Source organism: Carya illinoinensis, chromosome 14 (assembly GCF_018687715.1).
Source record: "Carya illinoinensis cultivar Pawnee chromosome 14, C.illinoinensisPawnee_v1, whole genome shotgun sequence".
Lineage (NCBI taxonomy): Eukaryota > Viridiplantae > Streptophyta > Magnoliopsida > Fagales > Juglandaceae > Carya > Carya illinoinensis.
In genome coordinates this window covers 1,572,516-1,586,468 of record NC_056765.1, presented here as the reverse complement: position 1 = coordinate 1,586,468, position 13,953 = coordinate 1,572,516, and the positions used below count along the sequence as shown (strand labels likewise).

General features: G+C 34.9%; 2 protein-coding genes across 7 annotated transcripts; one reads left to right on the top strand and one right to left on the bottom strand.

The window, feature by feature from the left end:
• Positions 1–293: 293 nt before the first annotated feature.
• Positions 294–5,900, top strand: LOC122294185 (protein PIN-LIKES 3-like). 4 transcript variants are annotated; one of them, XM_043102696.1, is made up of 11 exons: positions 294–538; positions 1,326–1,503; positions 1,832–1,911; positions 2,004–2,128; positions 2,680–2,801; positions 3,062–3,301; positions 3,777–3,869; positions 4,272–4,372; positions 4,806–4,858; positions 4,992–5,177; positions 5,537–5,900. In XM_043102696.1, the coding sequence occupies exons 2-11, from the start codon at positions 1,369–1,371 to the stop codon at positions 5,659–5,661; spliced, it is 1,260 nt and encodes a 419-aa protein (XP_042958630.1). In that variant the 5' UTR covers positions 294–538; positions 1,326–1,368; the 3' UTR covers positions 5,662–5,900. The 4 variants fall into 4 exon arrangements, with proteins under 4 accessions (XP_042958630.1, XP_042958631.1, XP_042958632.1 ...); XM_043102697.1 differs by lacking the exon at positions 294–538 and adding an exon at positions 655–727; XM_043102695.1 differs by lacking the exon at positions 294–538 and adding an exon at positions 764–905.
• A 67-nt stretch (positions 5,901–5,967) lies between these two features.
• LOC122294191 (ribose-phosphate pyrophosphokinase 1) lies at positions 5,968–13,666 on the bottom strand. Of its 3 annotated transcripts, XM_043102708.1 has the most exons (9): positions 13,451–13,666; positions 12,773–12,955; positions 11,139–11,387; positions 10,421–10,564; positions 9,466–9,633; positions 8,101–8,170; positions 7,529–7,610; positions 6,615–6,774; positions 5,968–6,291 (listed from the first exon to the last, which is right to left on the bottom strand). In XM_043102708.1, exons 1-9 carry the CDS (start codon positions 13,574–13,576, stop codon positions 6,253–6,255), a joined length of 1,221 nt encoding a protein of 406 aa, XP_042958642.1. In that variant the 5' UTR covers positions 13,577–13,666; the 3' UTR covers positions 5,968–6,252. The 3 variants fall into 3 exon arrangements, with proteins under 3 accessions (XP_042958642.1, XP_042958643.1, XP_042958644.1); XM_043102709.1 differs by lacking the exon at positions 13,451–13,666 and having other exon boundaries at positions 11,139–11,404; positions 12,773–13,090; XM_043102710.1 differs by lacking the exon at positions 13,451–13,666 and having other exon boundaries at positions 11,139–11,401; positions 12,773–13,090.
• Between the last annotated feature and the right edge of the window lie 287 nt (positions 13,667–13,953).

Below are 13,953 nucleotides of genomic sequence, written 5' to 3'. Positions count from 1 at the left end.
AGCTCATTAATCCTGCCCGGGAAACCACTGAAATGGGGGGCCAGCATTCTTAGCTAGCAGATGAAAGGAAACCATTGAAATGCATGGGAGACCAGCCATTCTTAACTAATAGTCAATGTGGTATCAAGCTTGATTTGGACGAACTTTGTAGAACAGTTTACTTAATTAACGGAAAAAAAAAAAAAGATTTGCATGCATGCTTAAATTCATGCCGAATCTGCATTAATACAGTATTAAAGCTATAAATATTAAGGCATCCTGCTCTTAAATTATCATGAAGTTATAATGCTCTGAGATTACTTTTAGCTTAAATTAGACAAAAAAAATGGTGAGTTTAATCAGAGAAATCAATATTTGTAGTTGGAATTTGAAAAAGAAGGGCAGGTGAAGTAAATGCATGGCGCCGGTGAACAGAAATAATAAGACTGCAAAAGACATCCATCAAACGTGAAAGGAAAAAAAAAAAAAGTGTAAAAGGAATCTCATCATTTTCTTGGCATCCATAAAAGCTTGAGAGCATCAGCAGCAGCCGTTAGAGGTTAGTCATTCGTACAGAAAGGAAAATCAGGTTTACTAAGCATTTTGCAGCAGCAATCTTCAAAAAAAAAAAAAAAAAAAATTCAAGCAATTATATTGGTTATGAAAGATGTACATTCATCCAAACTGATGCATATGTAATAACGCTTCTTTGCTAAAGAGAGGAGGCCAAATACAGGAATAAAAATTTGTGAGCACGCACTTGGAGATTGTCTAAAGCCTCTAAACTGGGATTGGGTGTTGTTTTCTAAATGAACTTCTGGAATTTGAGCATCACATGTTTCCTTGAAGTTCTTGCTCTTGTTTTTTGGTAGATTAAACGAGCAAGATCCTTCTGAAAAACTTGAGAGCGAAAAAACTAGAGCAATGTAACAATATCTTTAACCCTCTGCCAGCCCTGTTATTGGATTAGGAGTCTTCCGTACTATTCTGTGTCTTATAATCTATCAGAATTCAAAAGTGACATGATTCTTTGTTTATGTTGTAATTAGTCTTCTAATCAAATGAAGATTTATGCATGCTAGGATAGCAATTATTGTTGCATGCTAATTATTTTCATAAGCTACATAATGGAAGTTTATTTTTCAGTTTCTCTGAGGAACATTTGACTTCTCGAAGTATGAATTGATTAATGAGTCTCAAATGAGTTTCATAATTTCTTCTGTAGAAGCGTGAATATTCCGATTGAAGTTAATTGTAAAGAACTTGGAACATTTTTGTTACTGTTCTATATCTGAGTATACTGTTCTATATCTGAGTACTCATCATTTGACATTTGTTTTGGATAGGCGTGCTAAAAAACTTCCACTTGAGTTCAGTGAACAAGTTTGCATGGATTTCCTGGCTCTATTCATTGAGGCATTGATGCCAGTTCTGGAGATTCTCTTAGTTACCGCTGTTGGTCTTGTTCTTGGAATGGAGCGTATAAATCTCTTGGGGGCAATTTCCAGGCAGTCTTTGAATTCAGTTAATTTTATTATTAATTTTTTGACGATGCTGTACTATGTTCTTGGTTTAGTTCTTTTGCCTATGTCAAGCGTGCTGGCTACAGATTTATTCATAGAAATCATCACATGTAAGAACGATGACATTTCACAAGTGAAGATATCGGCCAAATATGATAACAAGACAAGGGTTTTTTCTTTTTCTTTTTTCCCTAAAAAAAAAAAAGAAATTTAAAAATATGTTATTAGAGCAGTTCTAAGGCATGGCTTGATATAATTTTCTATTGTTTCCGTTTACCTTCCTGGTACCTGAAAATTGAGGAATAAAAACATTACTTCTTTATATGTAGCTAGTATTTTTTGTGTTCAGTCCTTCACTGATCGTCAGCGACCTGGCGGATACAATTACATTAGACAGTTTGGGAACCTTGTGAGTTCAGCTCTGTCATACTTCTAAAGTCTTTGGCCTCTGCCTCTTTTAATTTTCTTTTCATCACTGAGTAACTTTTGATTGATCTGTAGATGGTTCATGCTAGTGAATGTCCTTATCACATTCCTTATTGGTTCTGCACTTGCATGGATACTCGTAAAAATCACAAGAGCTCCTCAACATCTGCAAAGCCCTATCATTGGTTGTTGTGCGGCAGGTAGACAAAATCTAGGATTAATTAAGAATATCCTGATATAGGGTATATAGAATTCTGATCACTTATTGCAATATGTATTGCACCATAAAAATTTCAATGTGGATCATATCATGCAGGCCAAAGGATTATGAGATTCAAATCTTCAGCATGATTTATAGTTGGGATAATACAAACTCGTCTTAAATTCAGTCTAAAGCAAAAAAGACTTAAACTGACTATGTCTACTTTAGTAGTATTGGGTAGATCTTGTATCTGTAATAAATACAGAAAAGCTTAGTACTTAAAGTTGATATGTCTGTTATATCTGGTTTCCAAATGCCAGAAGTTTTTTGCACACTTCTTTGAAAGAATATGTTATCAAACCTAAAATTTTAGAAAAATAAAAATACGATCAGGATAGGGTTGTAGGAGAGTAGGAGAAAATTATTGTCTGCCAATGTTCAACCCTCCTGAAGTACATGACTAACTAATTGTGCCACTAGTTTTACAGCTGCATCTTTTTGCTGTCTTATGCACCATCATAATATTTAGGGAGAGATTGTTTTGTGCAGGAAATTTAGGGAACTTGCTCCTGATTATCCTCCCAGCAGTCTGTGAGGAGGATGATAGTCCGTTCGCAGATTCTTCTGTTTGCTCTACTGATGCAGAGGCTTATGCTGTGCTTTCTATGGCGGTAATAGTCTATTTTTCTTACTCTAAAATCACAAAAATCAATGAGTGTCATAATAAGACCAACTTGATGCAATGATAAGATATTTCTGGTACTTCCATTACCATATCTCCAATAGCCACCACCTTATGGGTGAGATGCCAGTCATGAACCACATGAAATTATCAATGGCAGAATTGGGCTGCCTTTTGTTGGTCTTACATTTCCAAAAATATCTCTGGATGAATTTGAATCTTTTTATTGTTTCTGTTTTGATTATGCAGATAGGTGCAATATATATATGGTGTTATGTGTATCCTATCATGCGGATATATGCAAACAAGGCAACTAATGACACTGGCACACATGGTGCTACGACAAGGGATAACATTTCTGGAGAAAACTCATATCTACATTCAGAGATTGGCACAGAACCACTCCTTCCTTCAGAGGGCTGCCCAAGCTCAGAGGAGTGTATGGATCAAGTTGAATTCCATTTTACTGGATCCGAAAGAAAAGCAAAGGTTTCTTCTAGTATGTAGTGGTTTCCTTTTTATAATGTTCAAAAGCTTTCATCCCTCAAAGTTTGATTTCCTCTCAACATGACCAATACAATCAATGGGAACTGAAGAACACTATACCCAAAATCGAACATTATACTAAACAGTTAAACGCAATATATATTAAGATGAGGAGACTGCATCTCAACATATGAAACCATTCACCATTTTATTAGAATTATGGCTGGCAGGTCTTCGGGGAACAAAGAAGTACAGCTTTTTGCTAAGCAATTTAACAATGGTTAAGTATACATCGTGAAATGACATCTTCCCTGTAAGGTTAAATGCCAATGCTTGGGTTAACACATTTTTCATTCACTAATATCCGATGTTATTAGTCTATTTTCTACCTAATATCTTTGCCAGTTAAGGCAACTTAGTTTTTCCTCCTTCTTGTGTCTCCTTGAATGAAATGACCTTTTAAAGATTTTTCTGGTAGGTGATGTTTCTGGAAAAGACTATGCTGCACCTTAAGAAGCTTACTGGGCATGTGGACCTCAAAAAATTGTTTGCGCCGTCTACAATTGCCGCAGTATGCTCATAATTCTTGTTCTATTCAGCAAAAGCTTTTTCTTTGAGCTGTAATCTATCATCCCTTTTATCCTATGTAATCCTGAAGGGAATAGTTCTAATATCAAAGAAAAAGTAGACGATCTTGGCAATATACTCCATCTTTCCCTTGAGTTGGCAAAATTAGGATAAATTAAAACCATCTTCATTCCAGAAATAGAAGTGTTATGTTTCTTGGAAACTTGAATATAATCCTGCACATAAAGGGGAATGAGATAATTCAGAACTAATGAAAACTAACGCAATGCCAGAATCATTTCAAATGCTTTACATAGTTGCATCGTTTCTTTCCCAAATTAACTTCTTAGTTAATGTGTATATGCCACAGAGGGATCTCTAAAATTACTGTGTTTTGCCTTTGTAGATTTTTGGGTTTCTCATTGGAATAGTCTCTCCAATTCGAAAGGTACTGATTGGTGATGATGCTCCTCTTCGTGCCATCTACAACTCTGCGAGTTTGTTAGGGTATGAATCCTACCACTGGCTCAGTAGAGCTCCTATTCCTTGAGCCTTTGATTGATTTGGGGTTCAAGTTTTTGCTCAAACTTCTACACTCCAAAATTTCTATATTCGCAACTTGAAGTAGTGTTAATATTTATGTGAAGTTTTAATAATTTGACCTTTTTAGTGGAAAGCATGTGTGAATCACTCCCGATAGAAGACCAATGCATCAGTTTTATCATTCATGTACTCAAGTAAACTACATAAATGTTTAGCAAAAAGTCTCTCTCTCTCTCTCTCTCTCTCTCTCTCTCTCTCTCTCTCTCTCTCTCTCTCTCTCTCTCATGACTTCCAAGAGCAGCAGACTCTTTTGAGCAACTATGTTGACATGATGAAACCCTATGACCCTAATCGGAAATTTGCATTAATTCCCTTTAACTTCCTCTCTCTTCTCCAGGGAACCAACAATACCATCTATGACACTGATAATTGGAGCAAACCTTCTTAGAGGTAGCTATTAATACTAATCTGCCATTTATTTTGAGTGTCTTGTGTTGGCTTGACTTCGTTATAGTTTCTTCATGAATTTCCATGAAGAGTTTCTGATATTTTTATAAATTATAGACATTATTTTCATTTACAGGTCTACAAGGTGCCGGAGTACGTCCTGCACTCATTGTAGGGATTATCGCAATTCGGTACATCATCATGCCTTCACTGGGTATTATTATTGTTAAGGCTGCAAACCATTTTGGCATTGTGGGATCAGATGCATTATATCAGTTTACACTTATGCTTCAGTATGCTCTTCCACCTGCAATGAATATAGGTATGTATGCATACTTCTTTCTCATTTTCATTTAAATGTATAAATTTATTCATGCTTAAAACCTCCCATTTTGTTTTCATTAAACGTGGAGGATATGAAGTTTATGCTTCTAGAAATGTTTTACTCAGTTTTTAAAGATGGAGCATTGACAAAGGTAGAAACATAGGTCTTTTAGCATAAACTGTTTTTCTCACCAACTCAAAGCTCATGAAGTTCGCTTGAGCACCTTTGTAATCGAGTCGACTTGGATTCTGAAATAGAAAAAGTATGAATTGATTTGAATCTCGATTGGTGAAGTTTGGTTGTCCAATAAATGCAATATTTGAGTAACCAATGCTAATGTCATGGACTTGCTGTAGGTACCATTTCTCAATTGCTTGAGACAGGAGAGAGTGAATGCTCTGTCATTATGCTATGGACTTACGCTGTGGCAACATTCTCTCTGACAATATGGTCGACCATCTTCATGTGGCTTGTTTCTTAATCTGGATTACTCGATTCGTTTGATGGCCTGAAATCATTTTTTATCACTTGTATCAGCAAAAATAAGGAAAGAAAAAAAAAGTGTGTTAGATACTACATCTTCATCTCAGTCCTATCGGTATATGTTGTGTTGGTGTAATATATCTATATCAGTGTCTATTGTGTTGGTGTAATATTATCTATTGTGTTCATGGACGTCAACATAACTCAATTTACCATTTGTTGCATCTGTGCCATAAATTCTTGAGAGGAATTCTATAAAACATCAAATTGAAACATATCATAGCCAACTTCATGACAACAAACGAATCAAACAAAATTCATTGAATTATCTATTATACGAATACAATGCATTATCTATTATATGAATACAATGATTTTATAGTAGGGTTTGAAGCTATGAAGGCCTGCAAAAAACTTAACATTCAACCTAATGGAAAGAATCTATCCGTAAACCGCTTACTGTACAAGGCTTTGAAAACACGCTGAAAAGAAGATATATTTTGGTTTTACTATCAATTCCATTATACAACAAGGCAGCCAGTGACAGAAATGGAAGCAGGGAAACGTGCACAACATCCGGTGTAAATCGTCAGTCAATACCCAAGCTGGAATAGCATTCAAATTCACCCTGACAATAAAAAAAACAAAGATTAAAATGAAATTAATCCTACCACTATAGATCACCAAAAAAACAATGTTAAATTGCTCTGATTATTAAAAAACCTTCCTCTCGGTATGGACATTAATATCCTCAAATTACCCATGTTAGGATCAACATGGCAGCAAAGAAATCTTATAACTGATATGGAACGGCATACACACCGTCTTCTTTTCTTTTCTTTTTCTTGTTTTGGTCAGTAACTTGGGTACTCTAAAGTAGCTTCAGACTTCTCAAAATTCAAATTTCTGGCCAGTTGTCTTTAAACAATTTTTGTGAGGTATACTACTTACAGAGCAGTCATCATGAACACGCCATATGGTCTCCCCAAGGAGGTTTGCAATTGACAATACTGTTAGCTGAGGAAAATAGTTCTGCTCCGACACTGGAATGGTATTTGTTACGATTACCTCTTGAAACAAACCACTTGATAATGTCTCAATCGCAGGAGGACTGCAAACAGAAAAACAATGCAATCAGGCTAGCAGAAGAATTCATAATCCATTATGCAAGTACCTCAAAAGAATCAGGGATCTAAGACATATAGATGTGATAACCCAAAAGTCATTTTCAACCCATTACGTGCATGTGAGGGTAAGACCTCTTTAAAATTAAAAATTTTTTTTTTCCCAGAGACTTTCTCATGCTAAAAGTTGTTCAAATAATACCCAGAGCCTAGAAATATACATGATCATCCAAAAGTTATATAGGCTACAACCAGAATCATTAATTAATTATTTTGTCAAACCAGAATTTAAAAAGAATAATTCCTTAGCTTGGGCCCAAATATTGAAGATGGAAAAGTATTTCTACAAGCTAATAAACAATGAGTAATCAAGGGAATTGCAAGCTAACAAAATTAGAATATTCAAAGGAATCACAGGATTCAAAACCAGTTGAAGCAATGTACTAGATTTACAATCCAACTACAAAATCACTTGAAAATGAACTCAATATAGATGCATATGGTACTTAAGAAGAAATAACTGTCTCTGACTCTGCCACACCCCCCCCCCCCCCCCCCCCCCCCCCACCCACCCCTTCTTTTTTATCCTAAAATAAGATAGAAGCAAATGCTATTGGCTCCCATTGCACCTTCCAATTATGTATATTATATAAGGCAATTTGCTGCTTTAGATGACTTTTTTTTTTAATATATGCCAAGAATGAATAAAAGAGAATACTCATGTAAGAAGGATTCAGATACCTAAAAACAGCATGTGTACTGCATGCATAGACTTCCCTTGCCCCCTCTTGGTGCAAAAGAGACGCGCCTTTGGAAATAGTCCCTGCAACCCACCAGAAAACTAGTTACACTAACAACAAAGGAAAACAACTATAACTATCAACTAAAAGAGTGAGCAGTCTGTTTGATCATTTAAAAAGATAAAAATCAGTGGTGCACTAGCAACAGTGAACATACTAATTTGGCTATGAATTGCAAGATATTCAAATGCCAACCACGTGCTGTCTTAAGCACAATTCAAGTTAATCATACCCAGAAGACTTATACCCTAGAGAAGCATCCCAATAATTTGCAAAAGCCATGCTAAAATCCCCAAAAATAAAAGCATCATAATATAACTTAAATGACCTTCATCATAAATCATGTTTCTTTTTTAACCCTTTATTTAATAATGGAAACAAAATCATGTTTGGCTTCCATTTGCAATACAAGTGAGAAAAACATTAAAGACTGCTGCATCTAATTGTTTACTTAAATTTACATCAGAGACCATTTTCTAACCAATAGAGACAAGTGAGAGCATAAAGACCCACCAGCTGTGTCGATCATGTCATCCACCATTACTGCTACTTTCCCCTTCACATCACCTATCAGATTCATCACCTGAAAGACGACAATATTAACATACGTATGAGGGTCTGAAAATTTCTGCTTCAGAAAAGGAATCAAAGAAAATAGCATAGCAAAAATTGTATTCATACAAATATACTTAGTTGGTTTCTTCCAAAAATATCATTGTTTTTATGAATTGGATCCTCACCAGGGCAGGGCCCTTCAGAGCCACCCTTAGAGAGTAAATCCCGGATACAGAACCCCACTTGCCAGAACCATTTATAAAGTAATCCATAAGAATTCCCACTGCAGAATTGAACCAAGGATGTTTGAGTCTACAGCTCATCCCAAGCTCGCCCTTTGTTTTTTCAATCATCACTATGTGCCCAAGACCTTGCTTTGGCTGGACTACCACAGGTTAATGACCTTATAAAAAAATTTCCCCATTATTAAAAAAATAAAGTGATTTTATTGCAGCAAATTGAAATGTAGAATGAAAAACTGGAAATTTGGATGAAGTCTACAAAAAATATGCATATGCATGTTAAATCTTCATACCACAAGCAAAAGTTAGAAAAAAGGAAAATGTTACTCTTCCCACTGGAAGTTACCACTGGGATTTTTTTAAAATTATTATTTTTTACTTAATGATTAAGTATTTTTTAATAATATTGTGAATTTTTTTTAAATATTTAAAAGAGTTAAAAAAATACATGTAAAAAAAAGCAAAAAAAAAAAAAAAAAGGAAAAAAGAAAAAGAAAAAAACACAAAACAACTAGTGGGAGCTCCCAGCAGTCGGAGTAGCACCACCCTAGAAAAAAACACAGATGAAACAGATATACAAATACATTATAGAACTGAACACATGCAAATGGTACATCAAAGTCTAAGGATGTGTTTACAATAGAACTTGTTCTGTTTTTATTCACGTAATCATTAAATTCTCTTGCTGAATGGATTTCACGCTATTTCTGCTTCCATTTTATCAATATTTGATTTTAATCTATTCAAATTATAAGTTTAAGGCATAACACTGGTACGATTTGGAAGCTGAAATTAAAAAACCTTAAACAGCGATAGCTATGCTTTAGTTTCAAGTTCGTAACTGTGATTTATAACAAAGATTGGCAAACCGAAGAAATATTTTGAGGGTCATTTATAAAAAGACTATAAACTGGATACAGGAAATCACTTTTCTTTTTTTTTTTCTTCACAATTTCACACTTCATTGAGTCAACATAAAACACATGAGCTTTAGGAATTCTGCAACAAGAGATCAAAAAGCGTAAATCAATCCATATATAAGGAGAGACACACAGTCAATTTGAATTTTAGAAGAACCTACCGCTGCCACATTATGTCCATGACGCCTTTTATCTACAATGGCAAGAGGTGCATCAGATAACTTCTTGGCAAAAGCACGGGCTCTAGCAACACCACCAACATCTGGTGAGACCACGACCAGATCATCAAAACATAAAGACTTGCTGGCAAGGTAATCAAGAATCACAGGCTGGTGAGACAAAAGAAACATACACCATTTGATCAACCAACTGAAAAGGAAGTGTTACTAAGAAACATTTCTATAGATGAAACATGAAAGTATGCAGTGAGTCTGATGCAATAGAGAATGCCAAAGAACTCACGTATATGTCAATCTAATATAAATGAAGGCTCTCAAATACAAACATATGGAGTCCACCTATTTTGAAGCTAAATCAAGTAGTTTACTAATATAACTAAAAAAAATTCAAGGGGACCTAATATTGTGTTTTAGCTTTCACAATCTTCACTTTTAGGGAAAAAAAAAAAAAGTGATAGAAAATTAGAAGAAAAAAAAAAGGTATATACCTAAGACGCTATACTCTTGTGGACCACTATCTAATGATACAGAGTATTAAGAAAGGATGACTAGAGCTCCAACACCAAATTTTTGCAATCTTCACAACTATACTCATTTCATTCCCTTCAAATGCACCACAACAAACAGGCTGGCATTACCTTCCACAATAGTGCTCCCTTATGTGGCTCTTAAACTGTCGTTTTCAATATGCTAGGAGATTAACTAATTGGGAAGGCATAACCCAATCTATCCCAAATAGGCCAAACTCTTTTTTCATTTGACTGGAGGAAGTAATTTAGCATGCGTATTAGCTTTTTCATCAAAGCCAAACTCTTTCTTGATTTGACTAACTTCAGGTAGCTATGTCATGTCACAGAAAGGACATCCTTGTCAAACTCAGGCACCCTTGCATATGTTTAATAATATAAAATAAATGCAAGTGGCCTGGGTTTCTTACCTGACCATATACATGATCCACTGGAATATCAAAATAGCCCATGGACTGCCCTGAATGGAGATCACAAGCAAGAACACGGTTTGCACCTGATTCCGTGATCAAATTTGCTACAAGTTTGGCCGCAATTGATTCACGCCCTTGAGACTGAAAGAACAGCATTCAGAGATAATGAGTAAAATAAAATTAACTCAATAAAGAGTGACCTTAAATATTAACATTGACCACAGCCAGCTCAGGCAGAACTTCTATAAAATGCATATTCAGAAACTACAAATTATCTTCTTCTTCTTTATATAGATAAAAGTGCAAATTATCTTAAACTTATTTTAACAATTTGTGCTTTTAAGATTTCCTATTTGGTATTAAAATTGTTTTTTCTTTATACTACATTGTTTCAATTAGTATTATATTTTGGGAATGGATGCTTAAAAGCATAAATAAACCGGCAATAGAGTTAATAACTGGCACATAATAAATTATGAATATAATGAAACCAAAACTATACAGTTCGTAGGGTTCTAAGGCCCTAATCTACTATAGGAAGAACATGCCAATTCCAAGTCAGAAGTATAGAGCAAAAGCTCTTCATCAATTTATATGGGAGAACAATTTCAAGTAGAAAGTGATACATCCACCAAAAGGAGTGTCTCCACGTTTGACACTCAAGCCATAGGGAGGAGTTTATTTTCGAGATTCTTTTCTAATTAAGCAAAGTTACCTTTCTATCAGCCCTGGCATATCCAAAATATGGAATCACTGCAGTAATATTCTTGGCTGATGCCCTTCGACAAGCATCAATCATGATCAGAAGTTCCATAAGATTTTCATTTGCAGGAGGACATGTGGGTTGCACAAGATAAACATCACACCCTCTGACACTCTCTTGCAACTGAACATATATCTCACCATCGGCAAAACGTTTTATCTTTATTTTTCCAAGCTCCAGACCCATGTAGCATGCAATTTCCTATCGAATACATGCTGCTGCATCAGACATATGTGCATAGCAAAAATCTTCATATAACACTGATAAAGGTTCAAGAAAAACTAAGTAAACAATAAAATGTAAATATGCCTTTCTATCTCCAACTCAAATGATCCAAAAATGAAAAGTGAAAAAAGAAAGAAAAAAAGTCATAAAAACAATATCCCCGTAATTCTGCCGTATACCACCTGCAAACTTTTCTTTAATCACAATCGCAAAGATTGCCTCCGTACATTACTTTAATGATTTTTGGTTTTAAAAAAACCAACAGTCATTGTGAAATATACAATTCAGTGAATTCTATCCTGCATTACAATAGCAGATCTGCCAGTGTACTTGCAAAGATTTAAATGATGTGTAACTCTAAAGAAAGATTTAAACGACGTGCATTATTCAATTTTTAAATGATGACAGAAAGATTCGACAACCATGGTAGTGGCGAAAGAGTGACAATTTTTTTTGATAAAGTAATAAGATATTCCATTGATATAAAGATAGGCATAGCCCAAGTACACTAGAGGTATACGAAAGCATAAACCTATTTAAGAACTAGAAACAATTACAAGGAAATTATGGAAGCTGAGACCATTCAAATCTAAAGCAATGGCCCACAAAAACAAAGTCTTCAAAAAAAAAAAACTCCTAAACTCTTCCAAGGAATGTTCATGATCCTCAAAATGTCTATCGTTTCATTCACTCTAAATACACCAAAAAATACAAATAAGGGCCATCTTCCATATAGTTGCAATTTGTGGCGTCCCAGTGAGTCCTCTCCAACATGCTAAAAGTTCAACCACCCTGCCTGGCATCACCCATGCTATTCTCATCTTGCTGAAAAAATAGTTTCAGATATCTCTAGCAAACTCACAATGTAAATGTAGATGATCCGCCGTTTCACCACTATTACAACACAAACAGCACCAATCCGTTATTATAAGGCCCCCTTTTCTAAGATTATCAATAGTCAATATCTTCCCTGAAGCTGCTATATGAAGAAAGCGGCCTTGGTGGGTGCTTTACTCCTCCAAATATTCTTCCAAGGGAAAGAATGCCCTTGTTGCCTGGTTTAGTAAATTTGCCGCGTGGCCCACGAAACATGAGCCGAGCGAATTGTTATTTTTCCTTTCAAAATTTATGATACCATTTCCGTAATTGTATTCCCAAAAAACATTCCTATCCAATGGATAATCGTCCAAATCCTAAAGCATTCTGTATCGAACCGTAACGGAGAATCCACGATGCAGCGTTGGAAACTAGGGATATAAGCCTACCATATGTCTATATAGGATGAGAAAGCTAAAAACCTCGAAAAGAAAAGATATATTACAAAAGAAACGAGATTATGCTACAAGAAGCGCAAAGAAGACCTGAGAAAGTGCGGGATTGGCCGTGCCGGAAAAGATCTGGAGCCTAGTGTTATTCCTGTCAAGCTCATCTTCCAAATGAGCCGTGTCGGAAGCCAAACGACCCGGAGTAGGTTTTTCAGTGCCAGGAATTGGAATGCAGGGCTTGCCGTTATTATACTTCAACGGCTCCTCCCAAGCACATTTCTGAAAAAAGAATCAACGGGAATTTCTCTAAGAAATCTGAAACCCATCTCCGAGGAGAAAGGAAAACGAGAAAACCGAATGGAAAATGATAGGGATCGGGGGATTCCGCTAACTTGTCCCGCTCCCTTTTTTTTTTTTATTGATTTTTTTTTTTTTTTTACAGAAAGATTAAGAAAATTATATTTAATTATATTATAAATTTTATTATTTTTTCAAAATATTTAAAATATTAAAAAGATGATATAAAAAAAATCTAAAAGTGTTTATTTTTTATTTTTTTCATATCTTTTTTTAATATTTTTAAATATTTTAAAAAAATAATATAATTCATAATATAATTAAATATAATTTTCTTACTCTTTCTGTAAAAAAAAAATTTAAAAAAAAAAAAAAAAAGAGATTAACGAAATCCCTAGCATTGTCCAAACCGAATCCCAAAACCATGCACTGAAAAAGAAAAGGAAAAGCAAGAAAGAGGGGAGGAGAGAGAGTTACGATGCCGTTTCGGAAGGCAGGGATGCGAGGGCGGGGCAAGAAAATGGAGGTCGAACTCCGAGAGAAAGGAGAAGGGAGGGGCGTAGGGATGGATGATAAAGAATACAAGGGAAGCAGAGAAGACATTTTCTCTCTCCTTTCTTGTTTCCTTTATCATGAGGAAGAGAGGGAGAGAAAGGGGGCACGAGGAGGGCTTAACAAGTGTAGTCAGGATCAAGCTCGTCCAACGGACCGTCGGTTTATTTATCACCAACAGAAAATAACTGTTAATTGATTTTATGATGTTTATTTTTAATAATTCTTTATATAATTAAGAGATAAAATAATTTTTTTATTGTGTAGCATAAATAATATAATTAAAGAATATAAACCCAAAATATAGAAAATTTTGTTAATCTCCATCCTCTTGATTTTTTAATTTTCTAAGAATTTAAATTATGTAAAATACTTATATCAAGTCATTTATATCTATAAAAATTTTTTATCTGAAAACTTTTAAAAAG